This window comes from Pongo abelii, chromosome 21 (genome assembly GCF_028885655.2).
Source record: "Pongo abelii isolate AG06213 chromosome 21, NHGRI_mPonAbe1-v2.0_pri, whole genome shotgun sequence".
Taxonomy (NCBI): domain Eukaryota; kingdom Metazoa; phylum Chordata; class Mammalia; order Primates; family Hominidae; genus Pongo; species Pongo abelii.
Genome location: NC_072006.2, coordinates 14772286 through 14785320, shown reverse-complemented (window position 1 = coordinate 14785320; position 13035 = coordinate 14772286). Strand labels below are relative to the sequence as shown.

Sequence of the window (13035 nt, the reverse complement as noted above, 5' to 3'; positions counted from 1 at the left end):
AGCCGGGTGTGGTGGTACATGCCTGTAATCCCAGCTACTCAGGAGGCTGAGGCAGAGAAATGCTTGAACCTGGCAGGCAGAGGCTGCAGTGAGCCAAGATTGCACCACTGCACTCCAGCCTGTACGACAGAGCGAGAATCCATCTGAAAAAATAATAATAATAAATAATAATAAAATAAAAATGGAATCCCACAACCTATACTATTTGCAGCCTGCTTTTTGCCACTTGACAGTGTATCCTTTTACTAGAGCAGTTCACCAAACAGCAGTCTCTCACACATATGAACTTCCTGTACTTTTTTTCTTTAAATCAATTTACTTTGAGCTTAAAATTTTAATAGGAAATATACATCACTACCATAAATGGAAAACCAGTATCTCTCGGTATAAATAAAAGGTAAAGGCCGGGCGCGGTGGCTCACACCTGTAATCCCAGCACTTTGGAAGGCCGAGGCAGGCAGATCACAAGGTCAAGAGTTTGAGACCATTCTGGCCAACATGGTGAAACCCTGTTTCTACTAAAAATACAAACATTAGCTGGGTGTGATGGCACACGCCTGTAGTTCCAGCTACTCGGGAGGCTGAGGTAGGAGAATGGCTTGAACTCAGGAGGCGGAGGTTGCAGCAAGCTGAGATCGCACCACTACACTCCAGCCTGGCAACAGAGCAAGACTCCATCTCAAAAAAAAAAAAAAAAAAAAGAAGGTAACTATAAAAATAAAGACGTAACATTTAAAACAAAAAATTTTTCCTGCATGTGGCAAGTGAAATCCCCCTGGGTACCACCAGATGTACGGGCCTCTTTGGGAAACATTGTGCTGGTGATATCAATCTCAGTGCCTGCAGCCACTGTCCCTTCTCAGAGGAAGTCGCAGCAGCCACATATGATCACACTCCTCAGCCACAGGGGAATGAAGCAGGGCTGCTCCTGGTCCAGGGGCCCCATACAAGCACTGGCTATCAAGGAAAGGAGGCAGTAGACTGTCCCAGGTTCCTAGAATACAGTATCCATACAGGGCTCTTTAGCACAGGGATGCAGCCCCACAACTTCTCACTGAACCCTTCACTTCCGTCTACCTCTAAGTCATCTCCCTCCAGCCCTTGGTCTTCTGGGCTCCTCTGCCCCAGACTCCCAGAGTCATGACCTACGGTCTCAAGCTGAGAGTGCTCCCTCTAAACCAGATGAGAAAATGCACAAGACGCCGTACACATCAGCTCTGACGATAGTGGTGATGGTAGGGAGGAGGAAGTGGGCAAGAATTTGGGACAGCGCAGCCACCATCCCCTCGGGGAAGCAAAGAACAATGTGTTCCTGGAATCCAGTTCTAACAAAATGCATTTATCCATGGGAACCTCAGGATGGTGGTTGGGTCCTATAGTACAATTAGCACAATACTATATACCACATAGACTTTAAAGATTCAGTATGCTTTTGTGGGTTGGCCTGGGAAGCCAGCCATGAATTACTTTGTTTCAGTGGGAAAATGCACTACAGTTTACAAATAGCTGACTGTAAAAAGTAACTTTTGTAGCATTATCCTTTTACGTATATACTTTTCACTTATTACCCCTTAGCCACTAGGTCCTCCATAGCACAGATGAAAATCACCATGGGAACAAAGGAAAAGAAGAGGAGGAAAAGGTAGAGGGAGAAGATAGGTATATATATATATTATATATAATATATATAATATATATATAATATAGATATAATAATATAAATATATATAAAATAATATAAATATTATATATATATATTTTTTTGAGACAGAGTCTTGCTGTGTCTCCCAGCCCGGAGTGCAGTGGCGCGATCTCGGCTCACTGCAACCTCCGCCTCCAGGGTTCAAGCAATTCTCCTGCCTCAGCCTCCTGAGTAGCTGCAACTACAGGTGCCTGCCACAACGTCTAGCTAATTTTTGTATTTTTAGTAGAGATAAGGTTTCACCATGTTGGCCAGGATGGTCTCAATCTCTTTTATTTATTTTTTATTTTTTATTTTTTGAGACAGAGTCTTGCTGTGTGGTCTCGATCTCTTTACCTCATGATCCACCCGCCTCGGCCTCCCAAAGTGCTGGGATTACAGGTGTGCGCCACTACACCCGGCTGAGAACGCATATTTTTAAATGTTGGATTTTAAACTGTTCTTTGTAATACGCCAAATCCAAACTGAAGGAGCCCTATTAACACACACACACATACACACGTATGTCACACAAAATGGAAATCAGAGCTCTTTTCATTAGAGCAATGCCTCATTTATTCAACTGCTTTAGGAAATTTTCCGAGTATAGCCAAAACTTATTTTTTTTTTACAGTCAGATGTTATAAATTTGTTTATAATATTTTAATGTGGTATAATTACATGCAGTGAAACGATTTTGTGGGTATCATTTAACTAATTTTAGAAAATAAATACATCTTTGTATCACATCCACCCCCTCCACACATAAATCAATGTTTATATCATCACAAAAAGTTTCCTAATTTATCACCCAGTAAACAACCCATTAAAATAATGTGGACTTGTTACTATCAAATCATATTAGTTTTCCTACTCTGGAACTTTATTTTTATTTTATTTTATTTTTTATTATACTTTAAGTTCTGGGATACATGTGCAGAACATACAGGTTTGTTACATATACACGTGCCATTGTGGCTTGCTGCACCCATCAACCCGTCACCTACATTGAAATTTCTCCTAATGTTATCCCTCCCCTAGCCCCCACCCTAACAGACCCCGGTGTATGATGTTCCCCTCCCTGTGTCCACGTGTTCTCATTGTTCAACTCCCACTTATGAGTGAGAACATGCCGTGTTTGGTTTTTTGTTCCTGTGATAGTTTGCTGGGAATGATGGTTTCCAGCTTCATCCATGTCCCTGCAAAGGACATGAACTCATACTTTTTTTATGGCTACATAGTATTCCATGGTGTATATGTGCCATATTTTCTTTATCCAGTCTATTATTGATGGGCATTTGGGTTGGTTCCAAGTCTTTGCTATTGTGAATGGTGCTGCAATAAGCATACGTGTGCATGTGTCTTTATAGTAGAATGACTTATAATCCTTTGGGTATATACCCAGTAATGGGATTGCTGGGTCAAGTGGTATTTCTAGTTCTAGATCCTTGAGGAATCACCACACTGTCTTCCACAATGGTTGAACTAATTTACAGTCCCACCAACAGTGTAAAAGCATTCCTATTTCTCCACATCCTCTCCAGCATCTGTTGTTTCCTGACTTTTTAATGATCGCCATTCTGACTGACGTGAGATGGTATCTCATTGTGGTTTTGATTTGCATTTCTCTAATGACCAGTGATGATGAGCATTTTTTCATATGTCTGTTGGCTGCATAAATGTCTTATTTTGAGAAGTGTCTGTTTGCCCACTTTTTGATGGGGTTGTTTTTTTCTTGTAAATTTGTTTAAGTTCTTTGCACAAAACTTATTTTCTTTATACTTGATGGAAATCTTAGAGAAACAGCACTCGCCTTTTCTGCTTGATTTAACAACAGCATCACCGAGAAACCTCAGAGTTTCCACACATCCATTGCTCACAAAACTGCAGCCTGGGCACAGTTCTGTCCCCGCTGATCACCACTGTGCTATTTGCACTGGACGCAGGTGATTCTTTCAGCCCTTTCCCCGCTCATCGGCTGTGCCCAATCTGCTCATTTTCTCCCCTAAAATTTAGCTGGATTTTTAGGTGAGATCAGTTTTATTCATTCCTCTATTTCTGTAACTGAATGGGCAGTCAATAAAACAAAACCAAACACACAGACCACAAAAGAACCACCTTTTTTTTTTTCAAAATGTCTATAAAATAAGTCATTAAGCCTTGCAGTTGACTTGGCCAGGGGACAGGAGTTGCCTAATATAAAAAATGAAACACTGTGGGCTTAGTAGCAGCTGTTTTGGAAGCTTCAGGACATCAATGAAAATTTAAATTTGCTTTTACTTCTGAAAATACACTGCCTTCTAGGATAGGCTGCAACCTTTTCAGTTATAAAGATTCCATTTTAACTCTTTTTTTTTTTTTTTTTTAAATGTTTGGGGTCTTGAGCAAGGGGAAGGCTGGAATTACTGAGATAGGAAAAGTGTGGGAAGAGTGGACTGAATGCAGGTAAAGATCATGCTAGGTTCCAAGTGCCTACTAGGTATCCAAGGGTTGGCATTCACCAGGAAGCTGGATAAATGAATTTGGAATCCAGAAGGTTCTGTCATTGATGTCAGATGATTTTCACATTTATATCATAAATTCATCCAGAATTAATTTTTAAGTTTTCTACTACATGAGGTTGGTTATTATTTTCTTTCCCATGTGAATAACAAACTCTCCCAGCACCATTTATTGAGTGGCACATCCTTTCCCCACAAAGCCATCAACAAATTTTCATATAGGTATGGGTCTGTTTCTGGGATCGCTATCCTGGTCCATCTGTCTTTTGTCAATTCCCTCCAAATTACCACACTGCCCTAATTACTATACCTACAATGAACCTTTAGTTGGCAAGACTCTCCACCTTATTTTTCTTCCTTCAGATTACCCTGAACCTTTGCTTTCCCACACAAATTTAGACTTATTAAGCTTGACAAATAATCTTGTTAGGATTTTGATGGGGGTGGAGAGAAACTAACTTTATGATTTGAATCTTCCTGTCCAAAATGTGGTCTACCTCTTGGGAAATACCATAGTCCCCCCACTTCTCCGTGGTTTCATGGCCCACAGTTTCATAGTTAATTGTGGTCAACGGCAGTTAGAAAATGCTGAATGGAAAATTCCAGAAATAAACAATCTATACATTTATAATTGCATGCCATTCTGAGTAGCAAGATGAAATTACATGCCATCCCAGCCCGTCCTGCCCAGGAAATGTCCAGCAGATCCACACTGTAGATGCTGCTGCCCACGAGTCACTTAGTATTAGATCTGATAACTGCCCTCTGTTACCAGATCGACTGTCATTGCATCACAGTGCTTTGGTTCAAAGTGCAACAGTAGTGATGCTGGTAATTCAGATACGCTGAAGAGAAGCTGTAAAAGCCTTCCTTTACACGAAAAGGTGAAAATTCTCAACTTACTGAGGAAAAAATAAACTGTATGCTGAGGTTGCTAAGATCTAGGGTAAGAAGAAATCTTTAATCCGTGAAATTGTGAAAATGGAAAAAGAAATTCATGCTAGTTCTCCTGTCGCACCTCAAACTACAAAAGTTATGGTCACAGTGCATAGCAAATGCTTAGTTAAGATGGAAAAGCCGTTACATTTGTGGGTGGAAGGCATGAACAAAAATGTGTTCTGACTGATAATCAGCTGTGGTACAACCCTCAGTTTCAGGCATTTACTGGGGGTCTTGGAATACATTCCCCTCAGATAAGGCGGGGTGGGGGGGTTACTTTATTTAGGCTTTCCTTAATGTCTTTCAATAGTTGACAATTTACCCCATAATGAGCTTGGAGTTATTTTGTCAGTTTTATACTAGATACTTTATATTCTTTGGCAAGGGTGTAAATAGAAAAATGTTGTCTGTTCATTGTTAGTATATAAAAATGCAATGGGTTTTTTATTCAATGATTTCATAACCAGCAATTTTAAACTTCTGTATTCATTCTAATTCATATTCCTTCCAATTTGCTAAGTAGAGAATATATCACCTGCAAAAAATGACAATTTTGTTTCTTCCTTTCAAATCCTAGTACATTTTATTGCTTTTTCTTTCCCTTACTGCAATAGCTAGGATCTCATGACAACAGGCATCCTCATTTATTATACAGGGATTCTTTCAATATTTTATCATTACATATGGTGTTTGTTAAAGGTTTGTATACATATGAGAGTCATCTTATATTCTTATTTTGTTAAGAATTATTACTAAGAATATTGCATTTTATCAAATGATTTTGTCTTTGTTTATTGAGATTATTAGATTTTCTTTGTTAATTTGATGAATTAGACTAATCAATTTTCTACTATTAAACCAATCTTGAATACCATGATCAGTTAATCATAATCACATCTTTTTAGTTCATTATTAGATTCCTTTCCTATTTTTTTTTTTTTGGAATTTTTACATCCATGTTCATGAGCAAGGCATGAATGTTAATTTCATTTCTCTTTCTATGTAAGATTGACCATTAACTTTCCTTTCTTGTACTGTCTTTGTCTTATTTTGATATCAACATTACGCTAGCCTCATAAAGTGAGCTAAAAAGTATTCTCTGTCTTTCTGCTTCCAAGAACTTGTATTTATTTGGGACATACACAATCCCTGAATGTTTGGTAGGACTGCTTGTAAAGGCAGTTGTGCTGACCATTTTATTGGTGGGAGGATTTAAAACTAACGATTCAATTTAATGGGTTTCTATCATTTCTTCAGTTGATTTTAAGAATCTTTACTGGGACCCCATATTTTCAAATTTACTGGCATGCAGTTTTTTTAATACAGGTCCCCAATCCCTTTAAATCCATAAAGCCCTAAAAACTGGAAGCAGCAAAATTGGACTTGAAGTGACAGGAGGTTACTCTACAGTCTTGATCCCATATATAAAATATTCTTACATTTTTACCACAGATATCCTAACGTGTGTAATTATGGGAAATCTCTCCAGCCCTTGTGGGTGGAATTCAATAATATTTCATCAATGAATGAAACCAATTTTTAAAATTCTGCTTTCTGAAACACAACTAGTCACAAGGGATTTAGTTAAAGGATTGTGGATCTATAATACCCTTTTATTACCTGCTTAACCTCAGCAACATTTGTAATTATGTCCTTTTCACATTACTTTGAAAGTTTTTCTTTTTTTCCTGATTAATCTTGTCAGATTTTTTTTTCTTTAGGCTTTTTAAAGAACGAACTTTTGGCTTTGTTTATCCTCTACCAGATGCTTGTTTCCTGTTTCATTAATATGTGCTCTCGTCCTTTATTTCCTGTTTTCCTTGAGTTGATTCGACTGTTCTTGTTCTAACTTAGAGGTAAACTCTGAACTTTATTTCAGGCCTTTCTTCTCTTCTGTTATAAGCATTTAAGGTTATAAGTTCCCTCTAAGACCTGCTATTTTGTTCATCTATTTCTGCATAACAGATTATCCCAAATTTAGTGGCTACCCTGTTTTATTTGCTCATGATTCTATGGGTGAGAAATTCAGACAGGGTACAGTAGGGGTATCTGTTGAGGCAAGAACCTCCAAGATGGTTTTTTTCCCTCATGTGTCTTGTGCCTCAGTGAGGGTGGCCCAAAGGGGCTGGGGTATGCCGGGAAGGGTGACACGGGGCCTTCCTTCTTGCTGGAGGCTGGGCTCCTCAATTCTCCTCCATGCAGACACACACTTCTCTCTTATGATATGGCCTCTCTGGGTGGTATGTCCAGTAGAGTAGCCAGACTTTTTACATGGTAGTGCAAGGCTCCCAAGATCACAAAACTGAAAGCTTCCAGCAAAGGCTCAAACTAGAGTGAGGCCAGAGGGACCCAGGGTTCAAAAATGGAAGGAGGTGTTCACTCTCAGGTTCATGCAGGGGCCCTAGCTGGGAGTGAGTGCCCAGGATGCCCCGCGTGCCTCTCCTGGGCCAGCCCTGCTGCCAAGCCATCTTAACGCTTGGGCCTGGGACCAGGACAGCCCCACTTCCATTGCCTTCTATCAGGGGAGTCACAGGCTCAACAAAGATAGAAAACGTGGGGACTACAGCAGGGAGAATGACACAAAAAGGCACGGGGAACATAGGGAAGCGGGAGAGTCTCCAGTGCTCTACCTGTGATTTTCACTTTTATCTATTTTAGAACTGTGTCGTTAGAAGCATATAAGTTTAAAGCTGTCATAGCTCTCTCAAGAACAGTTTTATCATTATATAGTGACCCTCTTTATCTATAGGCAGCTTTTTGTCCTGAACTATACACTGTCTGCTGTTGATACAGCAATACTAGCCCTTATTTTGGATGAGATTTTGGGTGGCATATATTTTTTCCTGATACTTTGACTTTAAATATTTCTGTGACTTTACATATTAGGTATGTCTCATAAATAGAATATGACTGTTTTGTTTTGTTTTCTGCCAATCTGCCATTCTTAATCTTTTAATGGAAGAATTTTGTCCAGATGCATTTATTATGATTGCTGATATAGTAAAACTTATTTTCTTATTCTGTAATTTTAATACATTCTATGCTTTTTGTTTCTTTTTTCCTCCTCCTGTCTTGTCCTCTTTTAGATTCAGGGTTCATTTTAAATTTCTCATTCCATTTTTCCCTCTATAGATCAGAAGTTATCATCTCTACACCTGTTCTTTTAATGATGATCTTAACCATGTTAATATATATTCCTAACAGTCTTTATTATCTGTTCCAGTTATCAACTGATGTGTAATAAACCACCCCAAACCTTAGTGGCTTTAAGTAACAATTATTATCTCTCATGGTTCTGTGGGCTGCCTGGGTAGAACTAAGCAGTTTTTGCACAGTATCTCAGGCTATCAAATGGCAGTAGTGGCTAAAGCCGTCTGAAGACTCAGTGTCTAAGATGCCTTACTTGCATGGTTGGCAGCTGGTGGCAGTTGCTAGCAGGGAGCTCAGCAGAGGCTGTCAAATAAAGCACCCACAGGGAGATATGTGACTGGAGCTTTCATCAGTGTGGCACTGGGTTCTGAGAAGGAGCACTTCTGGAGACCCAGTGGAAGTTGCAAGACTTCTTATGACTTAGACTTGAAGTCAAATAGAGTCTCACTTCTGCTGCTTTCCATTGGTTGCATAGGGCGAGCCATGATTCTTTGTGAGAACAGACTACACAAAGGCGTAAGTGACAGGATGTGTGGCTCATTGGAGCCAGGGGAGCCTGTTTGCATACCACTTACCACACCCTCCATCTTAAATAAAACCTGAAGGATTCTTTCATTCTAATCATGCTCCTCCCAATTTATATACTGTTTTTGTCCTGAATCTTAGTTTTAATATATGGTTTATACCTCACAAATCAGTCATTATCAATATTATTGTTTTATGCAAGTCATACTTTTTCTTAGATTTACCTACATATTTGCCATATTTTTGTTGACACTCCTTCTTGTGTTTTGAGCTTCCCAGCTGAGGTATTCTCTGTTCCTCCAAGAGCATATTCTGAGGAATTTCCTCCATTCAGAGTTTATTGGCAAATGACTTAGGTTTTTGTTTGTCAGAAAATGCATTTATTTTCTCCCAGGTCCCCTAGGAATTGTTTCACTGGGTGAAACAATGTCACAATTCTAAATTGATGTTATTTTTCTCTCCACTATTGAAGATATTCTACTATCTTCTAACTACTATTGTGGCCCCTAAGAAATCTATTCGTCTAATCTTTAGTTCTTTGCAGGTAACTTGGTTTTTTTTTTTCCTCTGTTATTTTTCAGATCTTTTTAACTGTAGTGTTTCGCTGTTTCATTATGATGTGTTCAGTTGTGGATTTCTCTGTGTATTTATCCCCTTTGGGATCCACTGAGTTTTCCAGATGTAAGAAGTAGTGCTTTCCAACAATTCTGAAAAACTCTCAGCCATTCTCTCTTCAAATATTCACCCTTTGGCTTCCTATTATCTTCTTCTAAAAGTCTAACTAGACTAGGTCACATGCTTCATTCATATTTTTTCTCTCTGTGTTGAGCTCTGGGTAACTTACTGGTATTGAACCTCAGCTCATTACTTCTGTCTTCAACTGTGTCTGTGAAGGATGTTTAATTCATCTACAGAGCTTTTAATTTCAATTACATTTTAAGTTCTAGATGGTCTATTTCACTTCTGTTTAAACATGATTATTCATTTTTATAATTTTTATTTTATTTTCTAGATGGAGTCTCACTGTGTCACCCAGGCTGGAGGGCAGTGGTGCGATCTCGGCTCACTGCAACTTCCGCCTCCCAGGTTCAAGCGATTCTTCTGCCTCAGCCTCCTGAGTAGCTGGGACTACAGGTGTGCGCCACCACTCCTGGCTAATTTTTTGTATTTTTGGTAGAGATGGGGTTTCACCATATAGGCCAGGTTGGTCTCAAACTCCTGACCTCGGGTGATCTGCCCACCTCAGCATCCCAGATTTTTTTAGTCTTTAATCCTTTTTTTTTTTTTTGAGACAGAGTCTCTCTGTCACCAGGCTGGAGTGTGCAGTGGTGCAATCTCGGCTCACTGCAACCTCCACCTCCTGGGTTCAAGCGATTCTCCTGCCTCAGCCTCCCGAGTAGTGGGACTACAGGTGTACGCTACCATGTTCAGTTAATTTTTGTATTTTTAGTAGAGATGGGGTTTCATCTGTTGGCCAGGATGGTCTCAATCTCTTGACCTCGTGATCCTCCTGCCTCGGCCTCCCAAAGTGCTGGGATTACAGGCATGAGCCACCATGTCCGGCCTTCTTTAATCACCTTTTTAAACCTACCTTTTTTATTTTAGACATAGTAAACATAGTTATTTTATATTCATTGTTTAATTTCATATCTGAAGTCTTTGGGAGTTGACTATCCTACATAATTTCTCTTGTTGATTCTAATGGTACATGTTTCCTTGTGTGTTTATGATTTTTGACTGTGAGCTCATATTCCTTGCAACTTTATCTGGGGTTATTATTTGGAGTCTGAGCTGAAGCTGCATCCCTTCACACTTGATTTGCATTTATGTCAGCCAGTGTCCTGGACACACTACTGGCCTGTGACTATTTTTAATTAAATTCTTTACTTCAACATTTTTTGCACCACACAAATAATTAACATGGATCTCAAATCAGTGTGTGCTTATGAGTTCTCAGAAGAGACTTTATCCCCCTCTATTCCATGCTAAGGCTGAGTGAGTCCTCACTGTCCATTTTTATTTAGTGGGTTTATATCTTGTTCATCCCTACAATGAACATCCCAATTTTATACAAAGGAGTCACATGCTTTCCTCCTTAGGTGGAGGGAGTAGTTATCTTCCATTCTTTGCAAAGCTGTCAAACAGAAATATGAAGTTGCCATTAATAGAATGTGGCAAAAATCCTCAAGGACAAAGCTAGCATTGGTTCCTGTTTATCTAATGAAGTTTCTGATTTCAATTTGATAATGTTCCCTACACAGCCCTTAGCTTTTGTGTGTATCAGCATTTTAGTTGTTTCCATCCAATGGACATCTTTAAGGTACTGAGTCCACCATAATGCCAAAAAATAAAATCATTTCATTGGTATATCTATTTTTTAAGCATTTTAATAACTACTGCCCTACTGCCCTCTAGTAAAATTGTGCCAATTTATATTACATTCATCAGGGGGGCAATTAGAAACTACAAACTTTAATGTCTTAGGTTGGCCTTAGCTTAAACATTTCAATCGTATTTGATATGAAGCTTTATGAAATCCAAAATACTAGGATATTTAATATTTTCAATAAAAATAATGCGGAACAGGGTGGAGCACAGTAGCTTACGCCTGTAATCCAAAGACTGTGGGAGGCCAAGGCAGGCAGATCACTTGAGGCCAGGAGTTCGAGACCAGCCTGGCCAACACGATGAAACCTAGTCTCTACTAAAAAACAAACAAACAAACACAAAAACAGCTAGGCATGGTGGCACGCACCTGTAGTCCTAGCTACTCTGGAGGCTGAGGCAGGAGAATCTCTTGAACCTAGGAGGCGGAGATTGCAGTGAGCCGAGATCGCACCACTGCACCCCAGATCTGGGCAATAGAGCAAACCTCTGTCTCAAAAATAAATTAATTAATTAAATAACGAAGAACAGATTCAAGGATATTTATATTCTAGCACCCACAGAAGGTCTATAAACAAACAAAACAGAGAGAAAAAAGATCTTTTAAGAAACAAATCTATGCATACTTTAAAGTTCAGAAGAACATTTTAACAGCAGTGGCTGTGAACAAATCCAGGTTTCCAACATACTGTTTGACCCTGCGCCAGCCTCCCATTCTCATCTGTGAGATAGACATGATAGTGGCCACCTCAGAGAAGTATCAGAACAATTAAATAACATAATGTTGGCATAGCACAGAGCCTGACATAAACTAATTGCTCAAAATCTGGCAGCTAATATTATTAACTTGTTTTAAGTGACTCCACTAGTGAGTGAGGCAGCTGAGATTTGAACCAAGTTTGTTTGAATCCAAAGCCCATGAGAAACCTTTTTGATTTGTATATTGTTATAGGAAATAGGGATTTGTTGTTCCCAGAGATTTCTTGCTACATGTTTTTTCACTGTGCAGTGAGCTACCCATTTTCTCACAATAAGCCCCATAAAGACAAAAAGGTAGGATCCTTTTCTGGCATGTCATAAAATTGATGGACCTTCTTTTTTTTTTTTTAATTGAGACAGGGGCCCGCTCTGTCATCCAGGCTGGAGTGCAGTCGCGTGTCTTGGCTCACTGCAGCCTCTGCCTCCTGTGTTCAAGTGATTCTCATGCCTCAGCCTCCTGAGCAGCTGGGATTACAGGCATGCGCCACCACGCCCAGCTAATTATTGTATTTTCAGTAGAGATGAGGTTTCGCCATGTTGGCCAGGCTGGTCTTGAACTCCTGGCCTCAGGTGATCCGCCTGCCTTGGCGTCTCAAAGTACTGGGATTACAGGTGTGAGCCACTGCACCCAACCAAAATTGATGAACATTCTTGAACTTAGTTATGTACTTACAGAAGATAGATGATATTTAGCTTCCCAAACAGCTTGCAGGTAAATTTTCTAATAAGGCTTTTGATACAATAAATATCCTGTGATTCTGTTCTTCGGCAATGAACAACTTCTACCTTTCCTCTTGGAGAAGTGAGTACTGACATTTTTTATCCTGTCCCCAAAAGAGAGAAAAAAGTCCACTATTACTCTGATATGACAAGACAGTTTGGTTATAATACGCACAAAACTGAACATTAATTCAATTTCCATATGGTCAGAGCGAACATGGTGTGAGAATACTGGTGTGACACGTTTTCCCCCAGGTGTAGTCTGTGACGACTGTCACTGCAAACCAGCTGGCGTTCCTCCACAGGAGAATGAAGTTTCTGAGAACTGGCCTGTTTAGAAGTTTCTGCAACTATATTCTTTGTTTCCAACAAAGC

At 39.5% G+C, this 13035-nt stretch overlaps 1 protein-coding gene across 4 annotated transcripts in view; it reads right to left on the bottom strand.

The window, feature by feature from the left end:
- CFAP61 (cilia and flagella associated protein 61) overlaps window positions 1-13035 on the bottom strand; it is a 307569-nt gene that overhangs the window by 290699 nt on the left and 3835 nt on the right. For all 4 annotated transcript variants that reach the window (XM_054541626.2, XM_054541627.2, XM_054541628.2 and 1 more), the window contains exon 2: window positions 12614-12764. In XM_054541626.2, coding sequence (XP_054397601.2) covers window positions 12614-12756 — 143 coding nt within the window. In that variant the 5' untranslated portion in view covers window positions 12757-12764. The remainder of the gene's footprint in view (window positions 1-12613; window positions 12765-13035) is intronic.